The following is a 25,794-nucleotide window of genomic DNA, read 5'->3' on the forward strand; positions in this document are numbered from 1 at the left end:
AAAGAAACATGATAGTCCATACACAGGGGAAAAAACAGCCAGTAGAAACTTTTCCTAAGAACACCCAGATACTGGACTTACTAGACAAAGAATTATAAATCAGCTATTACAGATATACTCAATTCTTGTCATTTGTGTAGTTATGTTCTATATACTGACTGCAAACACTGAATTACCAAATACCGAAACCATTGCTCCTAGGGGAAATATGTGGTTAGGTTCCTGCAAGGCTCTGGTCGTGACATTTTTGTCAACTGAAGAGTACATAATTTTGTTCTATGTGTGCTTCTGTTAAAGACACCTTATTTAATATATATTGTTGATTCATTAACATTGAACTCACAGGCAATAGCATGGTAACTCAAGCCTGAATGAAACTTATCTAACACGTGCATTTTCTCTGTGAGGCACATCAAAGCTTCTTGCATTTAGCACTTCACTACACTGGGGAGCTATTTTAAACAGTGAAATCACCAGAGAAAAGCATAAAAATGCAAAAAGAAAAATGCCACTAAATAGAACATGAAAAAGACACTTGTTAGAGTATGAGAACTGAAACTAGAAGGCATAATGTCACTTTGGCCTTAGCTGGGAACGTGCACACCAGAGGACTCACATTTTTCACCACTCTGTGCATGTTCATGAATGACTCTGAAAGCATCATGAGTGGACTTTGGAAATCAAAAATACATTTTAGCAAGTAGTCAAATTTGTGATTACAGCATCTGTGAATAATGAAGATCAACTCTATATTCAGAGAACCAAAGGAACCAAGTGTAAAGAATTAAGGGAAAATATGAGAACAGTGTCTCAACAAGTATAGAATAGAGAAATAAATACAAATTACAAAAAGGAACCAAATAAAGGTCTAGAGTAGAAAAGTATAGTAATTGAAATTATTTTGCTAGAGAGACTCAACATCAGATTTGGATTAGCAGAAAAAAGAATCCGCAAACTTTGAATGAAAGAGGTCAATTGAGATTATGCAATCTGAGGAACACCTGAGCCCCAACATACATGTGTTGACAGAATTGAAGGGGGAAATAATTCAAATATAATATTTGGAGACTTTAATACCCTACTTTCAATAATGGATAAACCACTAGACAACAAAGAAATGAAGGCTTGAGCAACACTGTAAACCAACTAGACCTAGCAGACATCTATAGAATACCCAGCAGCAGCAGAATATACATTAGTCTCAAATGCACAGGGATCATTCTCCAGGAGAGGCTACATGCTAGGCCATAAAAGAAACCTTAAAAATTTTAAAGTTTGATTGAAATAATACAGAGTATGTTCTTCAGCTGCAGTGGAATGAAATCAGAAATGAATAACAGGAGGAAATTTGGGAAATTCACAAACGTAAAAATTAAACATCTTCCCAAATAAGGATTGGATCAAAGAAAAAAAAGAGAGAAATTAGAAAATATATTGAGATGAATGATGAAAGCACCACACACCAGAATTTATGGGATGCAGCTAAAGCAGTGCTTAGAGAGAAATTTACAGTTGTAAAATGTCAATCTTGAAAACGAAGGTCTCAAGTTAAAAACCCTACCGTCTACCTTAAAAACTAGAAAAGGAAAAGCAAAGTAAGCCCAAAGCAAACAGAAGGAAGGAGATAATAAAGATTAGCATGTAAGTAACTGAAATAGAGAACATAAAATCAGTAGAGAAAAGTAATAAAGTTGGTTCTATGTAAAGATCAATGAAATTGATAAACTTTTAGTTGAACTCAAAAGAGGAAAGAATACTCAAATCACTAAAATTAGAAATGAAAGAGGACATTACTACTGACCCTACAGGAATAAAAAAGATTATACAGGAATGCTATGAGGAATTAAATACCAAAAAATTAGATTTACTTAGATGAAATGGATAAATCCTTAGAATTTTTTTTTTAAAGATTTTATTTATTTGACAGAGAACACCCTGGACAAATCCTTAGAATTGATACAAGCTATTAAAATTGACTCACAAAGAAATAGAAAATCTGAATATACCTATAACTAGTAAAGAGATTGGTAATTTAAATTTCGCACAAAGAAAAACGCACATCCACATGACTTCAGTAGTGAATTGTACAAAATATATACAGATCATAAAGTCTTGCAAATAATAGAAGAGAAAGGAATGTTTCCAACACCCTGCTGTGAAGCCATCATTATCCTGATAACCAAAACCAAAGATATCCCAAGAAAGAAAGCTATAGACCAAAATCCCTAAAGAATAGTGATGCAAAATCCTCAACAAAAAACAGCAAGCCAGGGATGCCTGGGTGGCTCAGTCAGTTAAGCGTCTGCCTTGGCCTCAGGTCATGATCCCGGGGTCCTGGGATCGAACCGCATGTCAGGCTCCCTGCTCAATGGAGAGTCTGCTTCACCCTCTCTCTCTGCTCCTTCCCCCACTCATGCGCGCGCTCTCTCTCTCACAAATAAATAAAATCTTAAAACAGGGACACCTGGGTGGCTCAGTTGGTTAAGCATCTGCCTTTGGCTCAGGTCATGATCCTAGGGTCCTGGGATTGAGTCCTGCTTTGGGCTTCTTGCTCAGTGGGGAGCCTGCTTCTCCCTTTGCCTACCACTCTCCCTGCTTGTGCACACTCTCTGATTAATAAGCAAAATAAAACAAAACAGCAAGCCAAATCCAGCAACTTACACTTTGATCAAGTGGAATTTATCACAGGAATGCCAAGTTGGTTTAAATCAGTCAATGTAATACACCATATTAATGGGATAAAGGACAAAAGCCACATGGTCATTGCAAGAGAGGCAGAAAGCATTTAACAAGGTCCTACACCTTTCATGTTAAACACACTCAAATTAGGAATAGCAGGGAACTTCCTTAGCCTGATAAAGGGTAGCTATAAAAACCTATGAGTGATGTATTTAAGATAAAAAATTCAGTGGTTTTTCCTTAAGATCAGGGACAAGAATGGGTGCTTTTGCCACTTTTATTCACTATTGTACTGGAAGTTTTAGCCAGGCCAATTAGGCAAGAAAAGGGGAGGTGGGCATCCAGATTGGAACTGTCTCTGTTTGCATATATTATCTCGTATAAAAATAATCCTAGTAAGATCAATATACAAAAATTACTTTTCTTTATATACATCTAACAGTGAACAACATGAAAATGAAGTTAAGGAAACAATTTCATGGATAATAACATTAAAAAAACAAAATATTTAGGAAGAAATTTTTAAAAGGAAGTACAAGACGTAGCCACTGGATTTATAAAATGTTGAAAGAAAGTAAATAAATGGGACAACATTCTGTGTTCGTGGATCAAAAGACTTGATATTGTAAAGATGGAGGTACCCCACCTTCCTCTTTTGCAGAAATTGAGAAGCTGATCCTAAAATTCATGTGGAAATTCAAGGGACCCAAGATAGCCAAAACAATCTTGTAAAAGAACAAGTTAGAGGGGCATCTGGATGGCTCAGTCAGTTAAGCATCCGACTCTTGATTTTGGCTCAGGTCATGATCTCAGGGTCTTGAGATAAGCCTGGCATGAGGCTCCACTCAAGAGGCTGCTTAAGATTCTCTCCCTCTTCCTCCACCCCCCCCCCAACTCATGCCCCTTCTCTCTCTTAAAAAAGGAAAAGTTGGAGGACTCACACTTCACTAAAAAGTTAGAGTAATAAAGTCTGTGGTACTGGCAAAAAATAGGCAGAAAGATCAATGGACTAGAATTTAGAAATAAGCCTTCACACTTAGGGACAAATGATTATTTATATGAATACCAAGACAATTCAGTGGGGGAAAGAATAATCTTTTCAATGAATGAGTCTTTGACAACTGGTTATCCACTTGAAAAAGAATGAAAAAGAATATATATACATATATATAGCTGTATATAGCCATATATACAGTGGCTATATATTTTAAATCATATATAAAAATTAACTCCAAATAGATCATAAACTTAAATATAATAGCTAAAAATGTAACATCTTGGAAGAAAATACAGGAATAAATATTTCAGGCCTTGGAGTAGGTAATTGTTTCTTACATTTGACACCAAAAACATAAGCGACAAAAGAAAAATAAGATTTCATCCAACTCCATCCAAAGGACAACATAAAGAATGGGAAAAAATATTTGGAAACCAAAAATCTTACAAAGGACTTGAATCTAGACTATATGAAGAACTCCTACAAGTCAACAATAAAAAGGCAATCCAGTTTTAACAATGGTTAAAGGCTTTTTTGTTAATTAATAGACTTTTTTTTTTAAAGCAGAAACAGTTTAAGAAAAATTGAGTGGAAAGTACAGAGTTCCCAAATATATCTCCCAAATCCCGTTTTACCTATTAGCATCTTGCCGTTAGTCTGTTACATTTGTTACAATTGGTGAACTAATACATTATTGTTAACTAAAATCCATAGTTTAAAGTTCGGTCTTGGTATTACACATTCTGTGGCTTTTGACAAACTTAAAATGACATGTATCTACCATCACAGTATCATACAGAATAGTTTTACTGCCCTAAAAATGTCCTGTACTCCGCTTATTCATCCTTTCCTCTCTTCCCCCAAGCCCCTGGCATCCATTGATCTTTTTACTGCCTCCACAGTTTTGCCTTTTCCAGAATGTCATATACTAGGAATTATGTAGTATGTAGACATTAGCTTCTTTCACTTAGCAATATGCATTTAAGGTTCCTCCATATCACTTTGTGACTTTATACCTCCTTCCTTCTTCCCTTCCCTCTCTCCTTTCCTTCATCACTCCTATTGCTCTCTGCTTTTCTTTTTTTGAGAGCATGTGCTTGTGAGCTGGGGGGAGGGGCAGAGGGGGAGAGAGAATTCCAAGCAGGCTCCATGCCCAGTGCAGAGCCGGGAGCAGGGCTTGATTCCATGACCCTGAGGTCATGACCTGAGCTGAAATCAAGAGTTGGACGCTTAACCTACAGAGGCACCCAGGCACCCCTCTGCTTTTTTTTTTCTTCTTTTTTTAACAAACCAGAGTCCATGGTTAGGGTTCAGTCTTTGTGTTGTGGTGTTTTGTACATTCTGTTATCTGATGTTCTTGGGAGTCTAGTTCTGCTTATTGTGTATGCTGCATTTTCTGGAATGACTGGTGTATTTGTGCTTTTTATAGTTTGGGATTGTGAACTCAGTTTTGGTGGGGTGGGTGGGAATAAGGAGTGCTTTATTTCTGAGAATTCTAATATGCCTTATTTAGCATATGTCTCTATAAATCAGTTTTATATTTGCTTCTGCCAGGTGATTCAGAGATGTTACCAGCCGGAACCTTCTTTTTATTTTTTCTTTTTTCTCATTTTGGGGTTTTTAGACAACAGAGTAGTAGTATGGCAAATTCCAAGTTGGAAGGACAGGTTATAAATACTCAAATATTTTTTTATCCCAGCAGAACCCAGGATGAGATTGCCATCACCCTTTCTCTGAGTTTTTAGCTCTTTAAGAGTTCTAACTATGCAGAAGGTCTCACTGCCAACTTCCTGTTCCTCTGTCCAAGCTTTATCATCTCCCATCCATAAGTTGTAAAACACAAGCGTCTTAGTGAAATTAGCAATGATCCAGCAAGTTAGGGCAGTTGTCTGTTCACACTTAAACACTTTTTCCCCTTCATGATTTATTTTTTTAAACATGTTATCTATTTATTTGTCAGAGAGAAGGAGAAAGAGAGCACAAGCAGCGGGGAGGGGGAGGCAGAGGGAGCAAGGAGCCTGATGCGGCACAATCCCAGGACGCTGGGATTGTGACCTGAGCCGAAGGCGGATGCTTAACTGACTGAGCCACCCAGGCATCCTGATTTCTTTTATTTCTTGAATGTTCGGCAAGGCATTTCTGTTTTACCCAGGATTTCTAAGTGCTTTGCCACGGGAGAACTTGCAGGCATTACTCTTGTCAGGTCCAACTCTTTATTCCTTATTCAGCACCAGGATTGGCAGGAAGGTATGTAACTACCTACCTACATACATACATATACACACACACACCACATATATATATGGTTTTTATATATATAAAATTCATAGGGTAAGGTGGTACGTTTTCATCTTTGCCACCAGAGTTTTCAGCATTAGCCACTTTATTCCTTTTTTTTTTTTTCTTGAAAGATTTTATTTATTTACTTGAGAGAGGGAGAGGAAGACACAGACCCCTGCTGAGCAGGAAGCCCAGTTCGGGGCTTGATCCCAGGACCCTGGGATCATAACCTGAGCCAAAGGTAGATGCTTAACCAACTGAGCCACCCAGGCGCCCCTGAGCCACAGACAGCACTTTATTCCTTATGCTGAAAGTTTTGATTCTTCTAAATACAAATACCATTGATAGTGCTTATGCATGATTTATATTTTTGTGTCATTAAACTTAATCAGACTTTGTTATGAAGTAGATTTTGGTAAGGAAAAATCTGAGGAAACTAGTTAGAATTTTGAAGGCTTAAGGTGTGGAATGAATGTTCCTGACCAGTCTTTCAGGTGCTTTTAAGTTCTTGGCTGGTTCTGCTCACTCTCCTTCCATTTCAGTTCAGTAAATGTTTATTGACTACTCTTAGAAACAAAACAATCACATGTCCTCCAGTCTCCCGCTGTTGTTAGCCTATATGGTACCTTTATGGAAATTGGCAAAAAGTACCTCCTCTTTCACATTGTTGCCTTCCCGAGGTCTCCCTTCTGTGAGGAAGAGCCTCTCATGCCAAAACTTAGGGCTTGGCAAGCTGACTGAATTTCAGCCTCCATTAACCTCCTTAGCTGGTTATCTTTGTATAGTATGAAACTACACAACTCTAGGGCATGGCCTTATTTAGATGTCTTCTAGTGTGCAGTTGTGCTCTGTCCAAAGTCTCTAACCTTATTTAATCTGACCTTTTATTCACTGAATGCCAGCTTTAGCGGTAAATACCATTCTTTACAATTACATCACATAACCTTTCCCTGCCTCCTATTCCATGATGACTCTTATATTTATTAGTTTGTTCTTTCTGGCATCTTTTTTTTCTTTTTAGGCCATCCCCGCCCATATGCATCTAGACCCTGATATCCCCCAAGAGCTATTTTCCTTGAAGCCTTCTTTGCTTACTCTAGACCACATTAATTTTGTCTTCATTCTGTCCCACTTATTTATCCTGTGGCCTCTATGTTATTTATCTTGTGGTTCTTTTATTCCAACAAATATTTATTGATGTTCTCCCAGGTGCCTAGTACCGTTGTAGGCACTGAAGATACAGTGCTGAATAAAAACAGATTTTTGCCCTGACAGAACGTATATTCTACTAGGCAAGATAGATAGTAAACAAAGACTTAATTATTTGACGCATGTGTCCTACTCGTCTTAATAGCTATAGAATGTAAACCACAGGGATATGAATCATATTTAACACAAAAAAATGCGTTCAGTACCTATGCGGGTATTTCCTTGATACTCATTGAAATTCTCCGAAGCTTGTCAGTGGCCTCAATTTACAGTAACTGAAAAGTATTTTATGGCATAAATTTGGTTTTTAGTGTGTGGTTTTAAGGTATTTATTAGAAAAGGTTGGGGACCAGTAGTATAATCATACTTTACTAGTGAAGTGTTAGAAGTATGTCATTTTAATTTACTGGATTTTTCTAGTTTTTATTTTCCTGTTTATTTACTTTTGTTTCTTTATCATAACTCTTTTTCCTCTGTATTCAAGAAAATACGGGCTTTGGGGGCAAAATACTGATACTCTTTTTAACTAAAAATGTTAACTGAATGCTTACTTGTCACATAAAGATCCTAAAAGCAGGCACTAAGTGGGATAAAAGCATGAGATAAGATACAGTACCAGCTTTCAAAGGATTTAGAATCAGGGAGAGTAGGTAACAGATTGAAGGATTCAGTTTCTTCATTTGTAAGAATGATAGATTTTTTTCATTACTTAAACGAAAGTGAAAAAAGTCTAGAAGGATGCCCCTGTGTTAGTAGCATCAATAAGTATGTGTGAGGCAAATGAGTTCTTGAATTGGAAGGTTGTACAAAACCCCACTATAAACTAGTCCTATTTTCTTTTTTTTCTTTAAAGATTTTATTTTTGAGAGAGAGAGAGCACCCGCACTCAAGCAGGGGGGAGGGGCAGAAGGAGAGGGAGAAGCAGGCTCCCAGCTGAGCAGGGAGCTCCACATAGGGCTCTATCCCAGGACCCTCAGCCGAAGGCAGACGCTTAATCAACTGAGCCACCCAGGCACCCGCAAAGGTAGTTTTAAAATACTCTGTACCCGTTGTAGCAGTTAACATACATTGTAATTCTCAGCAATTGCCTGCTTCCTCATTTATTATCTGTGACTCAGCTGTGATTTCCATGAAGGCAGAAATCAGGCTAGTTTGTATCCCCAGTACTTAGTAAATAGCACTGCTTTGAAAGACGTGTATATTTTAATTTTAACATGGCTGTTTTTTTCCTGTGGATTTTGTGCACAGAGGATTTTGGATATCATTTGGAAGACTGTGGTCTTGTCTCCAAGGAATTCATAGTCTGGTTGGAGAGCTTAAGTTAAAAGCTCAAAACAAGAAAGTAATAAAAAGGCCAGTATGAGTCACTAGTTCTAAAGTTGACCCAAAGTAGAATAAAAAATATCCCAAATAAAAATGTTGATAAGATGCTGTGAATTCACAGCAGGGCAAGAGATCTTGGACACTAGAGTAATCTATAAGGAGGACTTCATGATGAAAAAAGTTTCCACTGAATGTTGAAGGATGGGGAGGATCAGCTTGTGCGAGAGGAGGAGAGCTGTTTGTTTAGGCTTACTATACACTAACAGATAGTGTTCATCCATAGAGTATTTGTAATAAATGGAAATAATAGAGTTATATATGCTTTATAAACTACTAATCTGGGTTTTTCATACCATATCCTCCCCCATCGTTTTAGGTTAGCGAATTTTGACTTGAAAGCTGTATTTCTAGCTTCCTTCACTTTGGTTCCAAGGTGGAAAGCTCCTCTCTGAATTGTACCCCTTTAAAACGTAAGAGCTTCCCTGTGGGAATAAAATGACATGAGATTCATTTTTCATTTTGTTTACTCTTCTGATTATTAGCCACAGTTGACTGGAGATGAGAAATAGTCTCTTCTTTTACCTGTGAAGTAGAAATAAAATTGCCTCCCTTGCTAATTTTACATATTTATCATGCTGATAAAATGAGATAATACAATTATCTCATTCAAGTTATTTGAAAAGGATAAAAAATGTTCTAGAAATGCAAGTTGTATGTTCTTTCCATTCTGATTTATATGTCTGACTTAGAGAGTTTTTCATGCTATTTCTCAGTGTAGAGATGTGATATTGCTGTTACGTTGCAAAATCAGATTTAGAATTCTTGGTTTTGGACAGGAGCTTGAACATGGCCTGGATGGTAGATGGCTGCTGTGGAACAGCTGTTGTTTCCTCTTGCTGTGGAATTCTCATTTTGGTCCCTCAGTCACTTCAATTTTAAATGCCCTATCGTGGGCCTTTTGTCTCTGGATGACCCTTCTGATACATTGAGCTGTGAATGAGGTTATGGTTGTTTAGGGCATTAGTAAAATTCCATCTTCATTAAGTATGATGAGGTCTTTTTTTTTTTTCCCTTACCTGAAAACTGAATTTAACTTTATGTTTTAGGCTTTAACAACTTAACTTTACGTCTCAGTACTCCTTCGATATAAATTTGCATCAAGTGTGATCTTGCATCTGAGAGTGATCTTTTGAAATGCTTTCTAGTATTCTTAAGGTTGACTTTCTTTTTTTCTTTTTCTTACATGTTTCATGAAAACAGTTTTTAACAGCTCTTCTAACATGCTCCCTATTAGCCAATTCCTGTTAGAACATATTTTTTAAGACTTAGCTGTAACTTTAATAGGCACAGATATCACATTTTTATTGATGTATAATTGACGTATTAACATTGTATTATTTCAGGCATACATAATAATATCCGATATTTGTATATGTTGTGAAATGGTAACCACAATAACTCTAGTTGATGTCTTTCACTGTACATAGTCACAGATTTTTTTTCTTGTGATGAGAACTTTTACGATCTATTCTCCTAACAACTTTCAGATATGCAATACAATATTAACTATAGTCACCATACTGTACTGAAACATATTAAATTCTTATAATAACTCCATGAGGGAGGTCCTATTATTTACATTTTTTTTTTTTAAGATTTTATTTATTTGACAGAGAGAGACAGCGAGAGAGGGAACACAAGCAGGGGGCATGGGAGAGGGAGAAGCAGGCTTCCCGCCGAGCAGGGAGCCCTATGCGGGGCTCAATCCCAGGACCCTGGGATCATGACCTGAGCCGAAGGCAGACGCTTAATGACTGAAGCCACCCAGGCGTCCCTTATTTCCATTTTCTAGATGAGGAAATTGATACGTAGAGTTAATAAGAAGTTATATGACTTACCCAGGGTCACACAGCTAGCAGCTATAGAGCTGAGAAGAGAATATACACAATCTGGTTTTAGAATAATTGCTTTTAACCACTATACTATACTGTTCACTGTGTCATTGTATTGTCTTTGAAAACATGAGAGATGGGGATTCTGACATGGTCTTAGAAGTGAGATGATTCTCTGAGAAAATGGCATTTGAGCTAAACTTTGAAAGAAGCCTTTCTATGCCTACCTGAGGGTATGACTAAAATTAGAGACTTAGAACCACCTATTGATAGGAACTGCATAGCACTTTGGAAGAGATGAGCTAACTCTTACATACCTCATTTACCCTGATATATGCTTCATTTATCCTGAAATTTAACGTTGTTTTGTACATTTGGTGTCTGGTATTGTTAACATTTATAGTGCTGACACATAGACAAATGACAAAGAGATTATCCTTCATCTTCTTTATTAAGATAGGGAAGTGATAAAATAGAGTTGAGAAAGGGTCTTTAGAGGCCTTATTCTCCTGTTTTATTAGTATGTAAAAAGAGCCCCAGAAAATTCTGATTTGCCCAGAGGTGGTTTTAAGATTTCTATATATAGCATAAATGAAAAAGATGTATTTCTAAGTGTATTAATTGTTTGAAAATCCACTTATGCCAAAGATTTTTTTTTCCTTAACTCTGTGAGAAAGCATTTGAATTTAAAACAGTTTCTCAACCGGCCTCCTTTAGCCTTACTGGCAGTAAGGATAAGCCTTGTATTTTTCTATCTGTAACTATAGTGACTTGAATAAAAGTGAAAGAGAAATAGGGGTGCCTAACTGGCTTAGTTGTAGGAGTATGCAACTCTTGATCTTGGGATTGTGAGTTCAAGCCCGACATTAGGTGCGGAGATTATTTAAAAATAAAATCTTTAAAAAGAAAAAGTGATGGTACTTCAGGTGAATAATCTGAAGTTATTATGTATAATTTGACTTACTTATATGGTAGCAGTGTTCATGAATAATTCTTTTTTTTTTTTAAGTAGGCTCCATGCCCATTGTGGGGCTTGAAGTCACCTGAGATCAGGAGTTGGATGCCGTACCAACTAAGCCAGTCAGGCGCCCCATGAATAATTTTTTTTAACTGTACAAAAATGTTTTTATCTGCATTGGGACTGCAGTGGAACTTCCTTATAGTGTTTACTGTCTCCTCTTTAATATTTTTTATATGAAATATTCCAGAAGACTCAGCCATGAGTTAATAGAAGAAAATTATATCCTTCTAATTGCCTCATCAATTATCAAAGATAGAAAACATTAAAAGAAGCTTCATATTCCATAACAAAATTTACAGGAAAGTCACCATTTTCTTTTTGACTCCATCTTCTCATTTTTGGTAGATCGCAAAGGTCGACTGCAAGGAAATCTTAGACATCATATGTAATCTGGAATCCGAGGGTCAGGACAACACGGCATTTGTTCTTTGTACCACTTACCTTACCCAGCAGCTCCAAACCGCGAGTGTGTATTGTTCTTGGTAAGTACGTTTACTCTTTATTCTCTTTATCTGTTTAGCACAGAGTAGGGCATTTAGAGTTTATGTACAACATTGGCTTGTTTCAAATTTAAAGCCTAACTGATGTGAATTAAATCTTGTTTAGAAGCTGAACCATTTAATTAAAAATATTATTGGTTTTATCTTTTCCAGAAGAGTCCAGAAATAAAGTGAAGGTAAAGTTTGAGCCCCTCCTGTAGAGGGTGGTCTGTTAACTTTAAGATACATTGTCTTTGAAGATAAAACTATGGCAACATGAAACACATTGGTGATAGGTCATTTTCCTTTACACTTACTATATCTTCTGGTAGTCATTTCCCCCCCTTATTTGGAAACCCACTAATTATGTAGGTTTCTAGGTCACCCTTGCACTAGAGAAGGAAATCCATTTGAATAGTAATCTCTTGCAATTCTGGTACTATATAGCAGAAGTGCACTGTTTTAGTTTTAATTCAATTTATATCTTGTTTGCTTACAGAGTACTTAGTTGCTAAAAAGGAAACAGTGAGTGTAACCCACGGATCTTTCATTCTAACTGTATGGAATCTATTTAGGCCAAAGGGACAGACTGGTACACAGGAAACCTCTAGAATGTAAGACTGTCAATAAGTATCATACTAGTAGTATGGATAATGCTATAGGATACTAGAGAAAGGTGCTCTCACTGTATGTTTAAGAAAGGTGTCAAGGAGGAGGTATTATCAGCTTTAATTCAAAGAATGGGTTGTATTTGCATGATCTTGATGGGAGGAACCTTGAGCATTTTAGAACCCAAGGATGGCTTGAAGTTGAAAATGAGCATTTTGATTGTAGGAAATCCCAGTGAAGCCCTTGGTGTACTTTAACCTTCATTGATCTCCTTTTGGAGCATCTGTGTGTATTTGTACAATTTTATTATTATTAGCATTTTATGCTACTATATTTCTTTTTATGTACTATTTTGCATAGAAATATTATTTGTGGGGTTGCCTGGGTGGCTCAGTCGTTGAGCGTCTGCCTCCAGCTCAGGTCATGATCTTAGGGTCCTGGGATCGAGCCCCGCATCAGGCTCCCTGATCCGCGGGAGGCCTGCTTCTCCCTCTCCCACTCCCCCTGCTTGTGTTCCCTCTCTCACTGTGTCTCTCTCTTGTCAAATAAATAAATAAATAAAATCTTAAAAAAAAAAAAAGAAAAATATTATTTATGTACTGTAAATTATCTTACCCAATCCTCATAATTATCATTGTGCAGATGAGGCAGTGGAGGACAGAGGAATCCGAGAAGTCTTGTGATTGCCCAGGATCTTAAGGCTAAAGTGATAGAGCTAAGATTCACATCCAGGATTTTTGACTGCTAATCCAGTGCTTTTCTTCTCCTTCGGTTGTTTTCCTGGCACAGGGCCAGAATTCAGATGGTAGTCTGCTACCACTGAGTCCACAATGCCAAAGTTATATGTCCTATGAGAAAGGAGATAGTGGAATAGGGAGTTAAATATATTTTGTAATAATCATTATGGGCATTTTGTCAAGATACTAAAAAAGAGGTGATACAAATAAAAAGAGTTAAGTAGCAGTAAGGGTTTTGATCATTAAGTAGAGGAGTTTTTTTTTTTCATACATTACAGATTAGAGATTTTAGCAAATATACTCTTAATCCCCTTGATCTGTTTAACCCGTTCCCCCCCTCACACTTCCTCTCTGATAACCACCAGTTTGTTCTCTGTATTAAAGAGTGTTTTTTTATTTGCCTCTTTTTTTTCTTTGTTCATTTGTTTTGTTTCTTAAATTCCATATATGAGTTAAGTCATGGTATTTGTCTTTTTCTGCCTGATTTATTTCACTTAACACTGTACTCTCTAGATCCATCCATGTTGTTACAAATGGCAAAATCTCATTCTTTTTTATGGGATATATATATAGTATGTATACACACGTACACATATATATATCACATCTTTTTTATACATTCATCTGTTGATAGACACTTGAGCTGCCTCCATATCTTGGCTATGGTAAATAATGCTGTAATAAACATAGGGGTGCACATATCTTTTTGAATTAGTGTTTTTGTATTTTTTTTGGTAAATAACCTAGGAGTGGAACTACTGGATCATATGGTAATTCTATTTTTAATTTTTTGAGGAACCTCTGTACTGCTTTCCAGAGTGATCGTACCAGCCTACATTCCTACCAACAGAGCACAAAGTTTCCTTTTTCTCTACATCCTGGCCAATACTCGTTATTTTTTGTGTTTTTTGTTTTGACCATTCTGACAGGTGTGAGGTGATATCTCATTGTGGGGTTTTTTTTGTTTGTTTGTTTGGTTTTACGTATTTATTTATTTTTTTAAGAGAGAACTCTCGAGGGGGGGCGGGCAGAGGGAAAGGGAGAGAGAGAGAGAGAACCTTAAGCAGGCTCCATGCTCAGTGTGGTGTCCAATGCTGGGCTCCAGCTCATGACCCTAAGATCATGACCTGAGCCAAAAGTTGGACACTCAGTTGACTGAGCCACCCAGGTGCCCCTCATTGTTTTGATTTGCATTTCCCTGATGATTAGTGATGTTGAACATCTTTTCACTGTGTCTGTTGGTCATCTGTATGTCTTTGGAAAAGTGTGTTTTTGTGTGCTCTGCCCATTTTTTTTTTTAAAGATTTTATTTATTTATGTGTCAGAGATAGAGAGCAAGAGAGCAAAAGCCAGGGGAGTGTCAGGCAGAGGGAGAAGCAGGCTTCCCGCTGAGCAAGGAGCCCGATGCGGGCCTCAATCCCAGGACTCTGGGATCATGAGCTGAGCCAAAGGCAGACACTTAACCAACTGAGTCACCCAGGTGTCCCCTCTGCTCATTTTTTAATTGGGTTATTTGTTTTTGTGTGTGTTCCATTGTATAATTTCTTTAAATATCTTTTCCCATTCAGTAGCTTGTCTTTTCATTTTGTTGATGGTTTCCTTTACTGTGAAAGCTTTTTATTTTGGTATAGTCTCAATAGCTTAATTTTGTTTTTGTTTCCCTTGCCATAAGAGACATATCTAGAAAAATGTTTCTATGGCTGATATCAAAGAGATTACTGCCTGTGTTTCCTTCTAGGAATTTTATGGTTTCAGGTCTCACATTGAGGTCTTTAATCCATTTTGAGTTTATTTTTGTGTATGGTCTAAGAAAGTGGTCCTGTTTCATTCTTTTGCATGTAGCTGTGTTGGTTTTCCCAACACCATTTGTTGAAAAGATTGTCTTTTTCCTAGTGTATATTCTTGCCTCCTTTGTTGTAGATTAATTGACCATAAAAGTGTGGGTTTATTTCTGTGTTCTTTATTCTGTTCCATTGAATAATGTATTGGTTTTTGTGCCAATATCATACAGTTTTGATAACTATAGCTTTGTAGTATGATATTGAAATCTGGGGTTGTGATACCTCCATGTTCCTCTTTTTCAAGACTGCTTTAGCTATTTGGGGTCTTTTGTGGTTCCATGCAAATTTTGGGATTATTTGTTCTAGTTCTGTGAAAAATGCTATCAGTATTTTAATAGGAATTTCACTGAATGTGTAAGTTGCTTTCGGTGGTGTGGACTTCTTTTTTTTTTTTTTAACAGAGTGGGAGAGGGATTGGGGAGGGGCAGAGTGAGAGAGGGAGAGAGAGAATCCCAAGCAGGCTCCATGCCTAGCACGGAACCCGACACAGGGCTCAATCTCAGAACCCTGAGATCGTAACCTGAGCTGAAATCAAGAGTCAGACGCTTAACTAACTGAGCCACTGAGGCGCCCCAGGTAGTGTGGACATTTTAACAATAATTAGTTTTACCAACTCATAAGCATGGAATCTTTCCATTTGTTTGTTTCATCTTCAATTTCTTTCATCAGTGTTTTATAGTTTTTAGTACAGGTCTTTTACTTCCTTGGTTACGTTTATTCCTAGGTATTTTATTCTTTTTGGTGCAGCTGTTAAATGGGATTGTTTTCTTAATTTTTCTTTCCACTACTTTATTAATGTATAGAAATGCAACAGATTTCTGTATATTAATTTTGTATCCTGCGACTTTACTGAATTCATTTATTGGTACTAATAGCTTTTTAGTGGAATCTTTAGGGTTTTCTGTATATAGTGTCATGTCATTTGTAAATAGTGAAAGTTTTACTTCTTCCTTACCGATTTAGATGCCTTTTATTTCCTTTTGTTGTCTGATTGCTGTGGCTAGAACTCCCAGTACTGTGTTGAATAAAAGTGGTGAGAATGGACATCCTTGTCTTGTTCCTGATCTTAGAGGAAAAGCTCTCTTTTTCACCATTGAGTATGTTTGCTGTGGGTTTTTCATACATGGCCTTTATTATGTTGAGGTATGTTCCTGCTAAACCCACTTCGTTGAGAGTGTTTATCATGAATGGACGTTGTACTTTATCACATGCTTTTTTCTGCTTCTGTTGAGACAATTATATAGTTTTTATCCTTCCTCTTATTAATGAGACATATCATGTCGATTGATTTGTGAATATTGAATCACCTTGCATCCCTGGAATAAATACCACTTGATCCATGATGAGTAATTTTTTTAAATTTATTGTTAAATTTGGTGCTAATTTTTGTTGAGGATATTTGTATCTGTGTTCATCAGAGATATCATCCGGTATTTTTCTTTTTGTGTAGTCTTTACCTGGTTTGGGTATTGGGGTAATGCTGGCCTGCCTCGTAGAATGGATTTGTAATCTTTCCATCCTCTTCTCTTTTTTAGAATAGTTTGAGAAGAATAAGTATTAACTGTTCTTTAAATGTTTGGCATTTCACATATGAAGCCATCTGGTGTTGGACTTTTGTTTCTTGAGAGTGTTTTGATTACTGACTCAATTTCACTGCTAGTAGTTGATCTGTCCACATTCTCTGTCTCTTCCTGATTTGGTTTTAGGAGGTTATATGTTTCTAGGAATTTATCCATTTCTTCTAGGTTGTCAGATTTAATGGCATATAATTTTTCATAACATTCTTTTGTAATCCTTTGTATTTCTGTGGTGTCAGTTATTCTCTTTCATTTCTGATTTATTTATTTGAAACTCCCCCCCCTTTTTTCTTTCAAATGAGCTGAAGGTTTATCAATTTTGTTGATCTTTTTTTTTTTTTTTTAAGATTCTATTTATTTATTTGGCAGAGAGATACAGAGAGAGAACAAGTAGGCAGAGAGGCAGGCAGAGGGAGAGGGAGAAGCAGGCTCCCCGCTGAGCAGGGAGCCCGATGCAGGACTTGATCCCAGGACCCTGGGATTATGACCTGAGCCAAAGGTAGCCGCTTAACTGACTGAGCCACCCAGGCGCGCAATTTTGTTGATCTTTTTAAAGAACCAGCTCCTGGTTTCATTGATCTGTTCTATTTTCTTTAGTTTCTATTTCATTTATTTCTTCTCTAATCTTTTTTTAGTTCCTTCTGTCCACTGGCTTTGGTTTCTGTTCTTTTTCTAGCTCCTTTAGGTGTAAGTTTAGGTTGTTTATTAGAGATTTTTCTTGATTACAAAGTAATTTTAAAACTATAGTCATACAGTTCTTTTAATATTCCTGATAGAGGTTCCCTTTTAGAGTGACCCATAACTTTTTTTTTCTTCCTTCTTCACTCAGCCACATTAGCCCTTCCAAGAATGTTAGTGGCTCTAGGATTAATGCTGCTCCCCTGCAGCAGGAAGGGATTAACAGGGATTTCTCTCTTGTTGGCCTCCTGAGGAGGTATAATGAGTAAAGAAAATATTAAGTCACTTCACACTTTGTTAAAACTAAGCTTCTTCCAAGCAATTCAAAGAGAATAGGATCTAAAATTTTCAAATTTGGAAACTTTTTTTTTTTTTTTACCCTTGCGTTGTTTTCATAGTTGTTTGTTTTGCTTTGGGATATTGGATATTGGAATTAGAATAACTACAACAAAACAGTGAATTTTACTAAAGAAAATGAAACTCAGGAATTCTGTTCAGATAGGATAGATTCTTTGTTGTGCTAGAAATGCTAGAAATTTCCTGTGTTGAAGATAGTGGGTTATATGGAATATTTGGAATCTGACAAAAGCAGTCACTTATTTTTTAAAAAAAATATACTAGGGGCGCCTGGGTGGCTCAGTCGGTTAAGTATTTGCCTTCAGCTCAGGTCATGATCTCAGGGTCCTGGGATCAAGCCCTAAGTCGGGCTCCCTGCTTAGCGGGGAGTCTGCTTCTCCCTCTCTTCCCCCTGCTCATTCTCTTTCTCTCAAATAAATAAAATCTTAAAAAAGAGAGAAATTTTCTTCAGAGATATTTATAAACCACAATAAAATATATTACTTTATAGCAGTCACCATATTATTGATCTCAAAAGGTGTATGGCTTAGCTTCTTCATTAACCCTGGCCCCAAATGAGTTTTGGCTCTCTGCAAAAATCAAAGACGTGCTGGAGGAATGAGTTTCCTATAGATGTCTGCAGTGGCAATATTCGAGTAACCACGAAAATTATAAAGATACCATTTTGAATGGGACAGTATACATATAGATGTGTAATTACTATTGCTACTTTTGTTTTTTATTTTTATTTTATTTAAATTCAAGTTAGTTAACATATAGTATATTATTAGTTTCAGGGGTAGAATTTAGTGATTTATCAGTTGCATATAACACCCAATGCTTACTTACATAAAGTGCCCTCCTTAATGCCTATCATTAATTACCCCATCCCGCCACCGAGCCCCGCCTCCAGCAACCCTCAGTTTGTTCCCTATAGTTCAGAGTCTCTTATGGTTTGCCTCCCTGTTTTTATCTTGTTTTATTTTTACTACTGCTACTTTTAAAATAAAGTTCATACAGGTGAACCTTAAACCTCTACAGAAAGCTTTCAGCAAGTTTGATAGGTTGATATTTGCTTTCTTAGAACTGAGTTTAAATCTTGTATGTGGTACATTTGTGTTTTTCAGATATAATTTCATGCCTGTTCTTTCCTAGCCTAGCCTCTAGACTATGATATACCAGGGTCAACATGTATGTTGCCCTCAGTGCCTGTCAAAGACCACCATATATGTTTTATTTAACCCAATTTTTTGGAAATAAAAAGTTAAAAAAAAAAGTCATGAGAATCAACTACTGTATTTGGAGGAGCTGCCTTTAGGGGTGGTCACTCCTTAATTCCACAAAGTTTTCTTTGCCTCATTCCCAAAATGCCTAAGTTCTGGATATCAGTGTGACGTATTAGCTGGACTCCAGGGGCTTCCTGCTATGCCATAACACAGTGTAGTTTAAAGTTCTTGCTTGGTAGCTAGATCTCTGCCAAAATGTGTTTCCCGCTATTAATAGAACTAAATTTCCTTTCCAGTTTTTATAAATTTGTGTATAATTTGTTGACTTGAGGTAGGCAGGGGGCTAATTTGAGGCATTGGGTTAATAAATTATCTGAACATTGGAAGCATCCATACAGTGGAATCATTTTCAATATATATTCTTTAATGGCTATCCATTTTAAAAAATCGTATCATTGTAGTAATTGAAGAAGTGTTTGTCCTTCCTCGTGCTGCATGTATGATCCAGCAGGCTCTGAGTTACTATTTATTGGTGGTTTCAGTTTTCCAGTGTGCAGATGTGAATGGATGGTATCGCGGCATTTTCAAGAGTAATATACTGTTTGTTTTGGTTTCATTCAGGCAAGTTTATATGTTTGGGTAGGTAATAGCAGTTCTAAATTATTGAAGTGTAATTGTGTAAATAGGCATAAAAACAAAATACATAACAATGACCTTTTCTGGTCACGGGTATTTGGATTTAAGATAACTATAGCTTGAAATATTTAATTTGGAATAAATCAAGCCCTAGACATTCTGATTGATTTTTTTTATATTTTTTTTTCTTTATTTTTTTTAAGATTTTATTTATTTATTTGACAGAGAGAGACAGCAAGAGAGGGAACACAAGCAGGGGAATGGGAGAGGGAGAAGCAGGCTCCCCACTGAGCAGGGAGCCTGATGCGGGGCTCTATCCCAGGACCCCGGGACCATGACCTGAGCCGAAGGCAGACACCCAACAACCGAGCCACACAGGCGCCCCTAAATATTTATTTTTTATTTAGAGAGAGAGCGCACATGCACACAAGCAGGAGTGGGGTGGGGTGCAGAGGCAGAGGGAGAAGCAGGCCCCCCGCCAAGCAGGAAGCCTGATACAGGTTTTGTTTCCCAGGACCTTGAGATCATGACCTGAGCTGAAGGCAGACACTTGACCGACTGAGCCACTCTCAGGTGCCCCTGATTTATTTTTTTAAATTATTTAACGGGTGCCTGAGTGGCTCAGTTGGCTAAGCGGCCAACTTGTGATTTCAGCTCACAAGTCATTTTCAGTCATGGGATCGAGCCCCGTGGTGGGCTCCTCGCTCAACAGGGAGTCTGCTTGAGATTCTCTCCCTCTCTCTCCCTCTTTTTCTCACCCCTAAAACAAATCTTAAGAAAAATAATTTGAGGGGCACCTGGGTGGCTCAGTTGGTTAAGCATCTGCCTTCAGCTCAGGTCATGATCCCAGGGTCCTGGGATCGAGTCCCACATCAGGCTCTTTGCTCCGTGGGGAGCCTGCTGCTTCTTCTGCCTGCTCCCCCTGCTTGTGCTCGTGCGCACGCTCTCTCTCTCTGACAGACAGACAGACTAATAAATAAATAAAATCTTTTTTAAAAAGTTATTTAAGAGACTTTTCTCAACTCTACTTACCACTTTATCAGATTTGCCTAACTTTAAACTTCTAGCTAATTGATGAATTTTATATCGTAGATATTCCTTATCCTTTTCTCTTCATAATCAGGTTTTACTGGTTTGGTAATTTTGTTCTTTACAAATAGGATAGATTTTATACATATATTTTGATAGAACTCCTTTTTATCTTTGAGCATATATAATTCTCCACTTCCTTTGTTATTCTGAATTTTGCACTATTCTCAAAAACTTTTTATTACTAAGGTACTTAACATCTAAAAGAAGCAATCTTGTGAGTTTAAAAATGAACAGTCATCCCAATTACTTGCCTGGCCAGTAGCTCTTTTCAAAGGTGACCTGTCTCAGTTTTTACTTTTCCTGGTTAGGAAAGCAACACTAGTCACCAAAGACAAATATTTAAAGTCATTTCAAGTTAATTTTATTTATTATAACTCAAATTTGCCATCACAAAATATTACAAGCTTTCATCATGTATCTTTTAAGGTGTATATCCATTTCAGTCTTTGAAGCAAGTTTTATATGTTTGTAAGAATTTTACAATATGAGAACCCCAGTTACCTCTTTAAAAGTATAATAATATAGGGGTGCCTGGGTGGCTCAGTCATTAAGCATCTGCCTTCGGCTCAGGTCATGGTCCCAGGGTCCTGGGATCAAGCCCCGCATCGGCTCCCTGCTCCACAGGGAAGCCTGCTTCTCCCTCTCCTACTCCCCCTGCTTGTGTTCCGTCTCTCGCTGTGTCTGTCAAATAAATAAATAAAATCTTAAAAAATAAAAAGTATAATAATGTAAGTTCTGTTAAATATGTTTATTTTCTGTTATAAAAAGAAATATGTTCATTTGTTAAGCTTTGTATTTGTACCCAGCTTCCTAGAATAGTCTTTTAACAGCAGTAAGGTATTAGTGTTCTAGAACTGGCTTGTGAAAATAATACTTTTTTAATGAAAATTATTTAACAAATATTACAGTATATATTGGAGTGGACAGAAAAAAAAGTCACTTTTTTTAAGTGATAATATTCTCTCTTTAGTTTTACCAAGTAACTTACCTTGCATTCATATTTCACATTCATATTAGCATTTTTATCCTAGGCATTTTTGGGTTTCTAATGCTTTTCCTTAAGAGTTTTCTCAACCCATTCAATGCTTTTAATTACCTTAATATTTCCAAGCTTTTCTTTGTTTCCATGATGAATATTTGTAGGATTCTTGTATTTTAGCCATTTCCAAGAGTGCCGTTTTACTAGTTTTATTAGTAAATATTTAAACATCCCCAAAGGGGCGCCTGGGTGGCTCAGTTGGTTAAGCGACTGCCTTCGGCTCGGGTCATGATCCTGGAGTCCCGGGATCGAGTCCCACATCGGGCTCCCTGCTCAGCGGGGAGTCTGCTTCTCCCTCTGACCCTCTTCCCTCTCGTGCTTTCTATCTCTCGTTCTCTCTCTCTCTCAAATAAATAAATAAAATCTTTAAAAAATAAAATAAAATAAACATCCCCAAATACATGCCTAAGTAGCATCATGACATTTTAGAGCTGGAAAGGGGCAGGAGATTAGTGTGGAGAAGTATACTGTTAGGATATTTATTTGTTGTATATATTTTGTTAGCGGTGTAGGGATGTTTGATGATCCCTGCCCACTAGGATAAGGTTTTAATTCAATGTAATTACCAGTGTAAGGGGTAAAACCTTTTGGAACACTATGGGATCTTAGTGTTTTAAAATGTCAGCATAAAGGGGTGCCTGGGTGGCTCAGTTGGTTGAATGTCTGACTCGGTCTCAGCTCAGGTCTTGACCTCAGGATTGTAAGTTCAGGCCCCTCGTTGGGCTCCACACCTAGCCTAACATGGAGCCCACTTAAAAATGTCAACATAAAGGAAGTAGTCTTTGTTGTTTTTACTTTTCCCCACCGCAAAGAAGAAAGAAATGGTGGAATTTTCAGGGAGGATTCTCAACAATTTTACCAGTTTGAGAGGACACAATAGGGAATATAAATAGCTTTTTCCCCATGTTTTTGCTTATTTTTACAAATAAACAAAACACCAAAATGGAGTGGGGAGATGGACAGCAAATACCAGTTGCTTTAAATGTTTTACCTTAATCTTTCTTTTTATAGGGAATTGACTCTCTTTTGGAGTAAACTGCAAAGAAGAATTGACCCTTCTTTAGACACTTTTTTGGAGCGCTGTCGTCAGTTTGGTGTCATAGCTAAAACACAGCAGCATTTATTTTGCCTGATTAGAGTTATACAAACTGAAGTGAGTAATTTTGCTTTTTTATGATGATTGTCCTGAAACGAAGAAATGGGTGGGAAGATAACTTCTCAGGCAACTCCTCTTAGATGAGGGAAAATGAGAAATAATGGACTTTAATAAGATTATGGAATTGGACATATCTAGCTGTTTCTGCAGATTGACCTTCTGGAATCCACAGCTTTTCTTAATGGAAAATAATGATTTGAAGTGACAGACCATTAGAGGAAAGGAAGATTATGTTTTTGGGCTATCACCTCAACTACTCTATATCTACTTTTACTAGAACGATTTTCTATTTTTTATGCAGGCATGTTTGTTTGCATGTTAACATTATTATAAACGAAGAAAATATATTTGTACTTTTTGTATTTTCCTTAAGAACGGAGTGATACATTTTCTAAGTTTTGAAATAATAGAACAGTTCTAGAATCAACTCTAGACAAATAGTAAACTTCTGTGCAGAAATATTTATTTCCTAAAAAGAATTGAAGTGCCATATGTAAAGCGTTGTGTTTTGGGTTCAGCCCTATATATATATATATATTAAGACCAGCGTAGAGATTCAGGATGAATCTTATACTATGCTCTATTTTTATGTTGTTTTTAGTGTCTGCTCATGACTGAGCTCTCAATATACCCGTATCTGTAATGGCTATTGGGTATGTTTTATGGGTTAATTCTTTGACAACATCCAAGGATTGTTTATACTAAAGTCAAGGCACAGTTGTATCTTTGATAAATCTAGTCTCTTTTAATATTGTAAACGTCTGTAGCCTGTATTTCATTTGAAATTTGTTGGTTTGGACTTCTCTAGGGAAGACCGGAAAAGGTAAAATATTTTATTAAAAGTAAATTCATGGTCAGATAAGTTAGGTGATAATTATTTCTAATCACTGTGAATGCAGTTGTATCTTCTATCACAGAAACAACATGTGCAAGTAATTATAGAACTTGCCTTATTTAAAAAAATTAGTTTTAGAACTGGCCTTTAAAAAGTTTTGTAATCTTTAAGGAAAGTATTAGTTTTCTATTGCTGCATAAGAAATTACCACAAACTTAGCACTTAAAAGAACACCCAGTTTGTTAGCTACAGTTTTGTAGGACACAGTGTAGCACAGTGTAGCAAGGTTTGCTGCTCCGAGTATCACAAAGGTGAAATCAAGGTGTTGGCCAGGTTGCATTCTTATCTAGAAGCTTTGTGGAAAATCCGCTTCTAAATTCATTCTTACTGCTGAAAGAATTCAGTTCCTTTTACTTGTAGGACCAAGGTCCTCATTTTTTTGCTGGCGGTCAGCCACGTTCTGTTTTCAGTGACTAGAAGCCTCCCTCATCCCATACCTGCATTTTTTTAAGCCAGCAGAGGTATAAGAAATTCTCCTAATTCGAATCTGGCTTCCAGACCTAGATTTAAAGGGTTTAAATGATTAGGTCAAGCCCACCTTGGTAATGCACCTGTCTACATAATCATAGGAATGGGTACCGTATTTACAGGATCCACTTAAACTTGAGGAAAGGAGATCATACAAAGGTGAGGGTCACTTGGAGTTCATCTTAGAATTCTACTTACCATGCGGAACCACAGAAAATGGGAAAGCTACCAGAGAACTAGGGAAAATGGGTTTCTGACACAGACTAAGGAATTTGCTGTCCACTTGCATAACCAGAACCCATTTCTCTTTAAGCCTAGCCTAGAGTACTTCCACTATAATCATTTGTGATAACTAGCCTGAAGGGTAGAAAAGATGTGGACTGGTAGGTGGAAGGGGAGTGAGTGTAGAATTCTTTACAAATTGAGAGACTCACCTCTAGGTTTTTAAAGAGAGATGATCTAACCTATTGCAATTAGGATCTAGTTCTGCAGTGAATGGTAGATATCCCACAACAGTAGTGGTCTAAAGAAGATGGAAGTTTCTCCCCCTCTCATATAGGTAGATAAACCAGGCAGAGTGGCCAAAGTTGCTTTTAGTGGCTCCACATACCAGAAACCCAGGTTCCTTTTGTCTGTCTGCCATCAACACAAGTTTCCATCTCATATTCTAAGACCTAACTATTCCAGTCCTCGGTATCATGTCTCCATTCTAGATAGCAAGGTGGCAGGGGGCAAGGAGAGAGGGGCAAACTACACAAACCACACTATGGTACATCTTTTCTCACTCCCTCCAGTAGACACACACACCACCATATCTAGCTGCAACGGAGATGAGATATATTCATTATTTCAGATTACTTTGTAACCAGATAGAAATCAGTCATTCTGTTTTTGTAGTAAAAGAGGGGAGAAGATATTGGGAGACAGCTAGTAACCAGTGACATAGCCCTTGGGATGGAACAGGTTAATGATGCTGAAAAGCTTATGTGGGGTTTAGGCCTCTTGCAGAAGGCAACAGTGAGTGTATAATGGAGAGGGCTTTATATAGTACCTCTTTATTTTCTGGGCTTCCATTTTCTATAAATAGCTTAAACCAAATCATCACATAAAAGTGCTTAGAGTAGGGGCAGCTGGGTGGCTCAGTCGGTTGAGCATCCGACTCTTGATCTCAGCTCAGGTCTTAATCTCAGGGTCATGAGTTCAGGCGCCAATTTGGGCTCCATGATGGGCATGGAGCCTACTTTAAAAAAAAAAATCGGGTGCTTAGAGTTGTTAGGCTTTAAAAATAGTATGACAGAATGGATGTAGATGAGGTTATATTTTGAAATGAAAGTAATAAGAGGGATCATCTTGAATCCAGTTTATTTGGCCGCATGGCCCTTTTTGGTGGAACATACAGTGCTTACTGTTTGCAAAACAAGACTTTGTCTAGTTGAATTCCTTCTCTTTAGTAATGAAAAGCTGAAAATTAGAGGTATGTGACTTGTAAGGATCATAAAACTAGTTTGCAGCAGAGTCAGGACTAGACCATGGGTCTTTTGAAAAATTGCATAATATGATAGAAGATTATCATTTGTAAATCAGAGCACAGGGGACTTGAAGGGTCTAGTAAGTTTTAAAGTAA

General features: G+C 37.2%; 1 protein-coding gene across 3 annotated transcripts in view; it reads left to right on the forward strand.

Moving 5' to 3' along the window:
• Positions 1–25,794, forward strand: part of RLF (RLF zinc finger) — an 84,447-nt gene that overhangs the window by 51,476 nt on the left and 7,177 nt on the right. For all 3 annotated transcript variants that reach the window (XM_027613797.1, XM_027613804.1, XM_035727232.1), the window contains 2 exons: positions 11,747–11,883; positions 22,663–22,804. In XM_027613797.1, the coding sequence (XP_027469598.1) occupies positions 11,747–11,883; positions 22,663–22,804 (279 nt within the window). The remainder of the gene's footprint in view (positions 1–11,746; positions 11,884–22,662; positions 22,805–25,794) is intronic.

The sequence above is a fragment of the Zalophus californianus genome, chromosome 4, assembly GCF_009762305.2.
Source record: "Zalophus californianus isolate mZalCal1 chromosome 4, mZalCal1.pri.v2, whole genome shotgun sequence".
NCBI classification, from domain to species: domain Eukaryota; kingdom Metazoa; phylum Chordata; class Mammalia; order Carnivora; family Otariidae; genus Zalophus; species Zalophus californianus.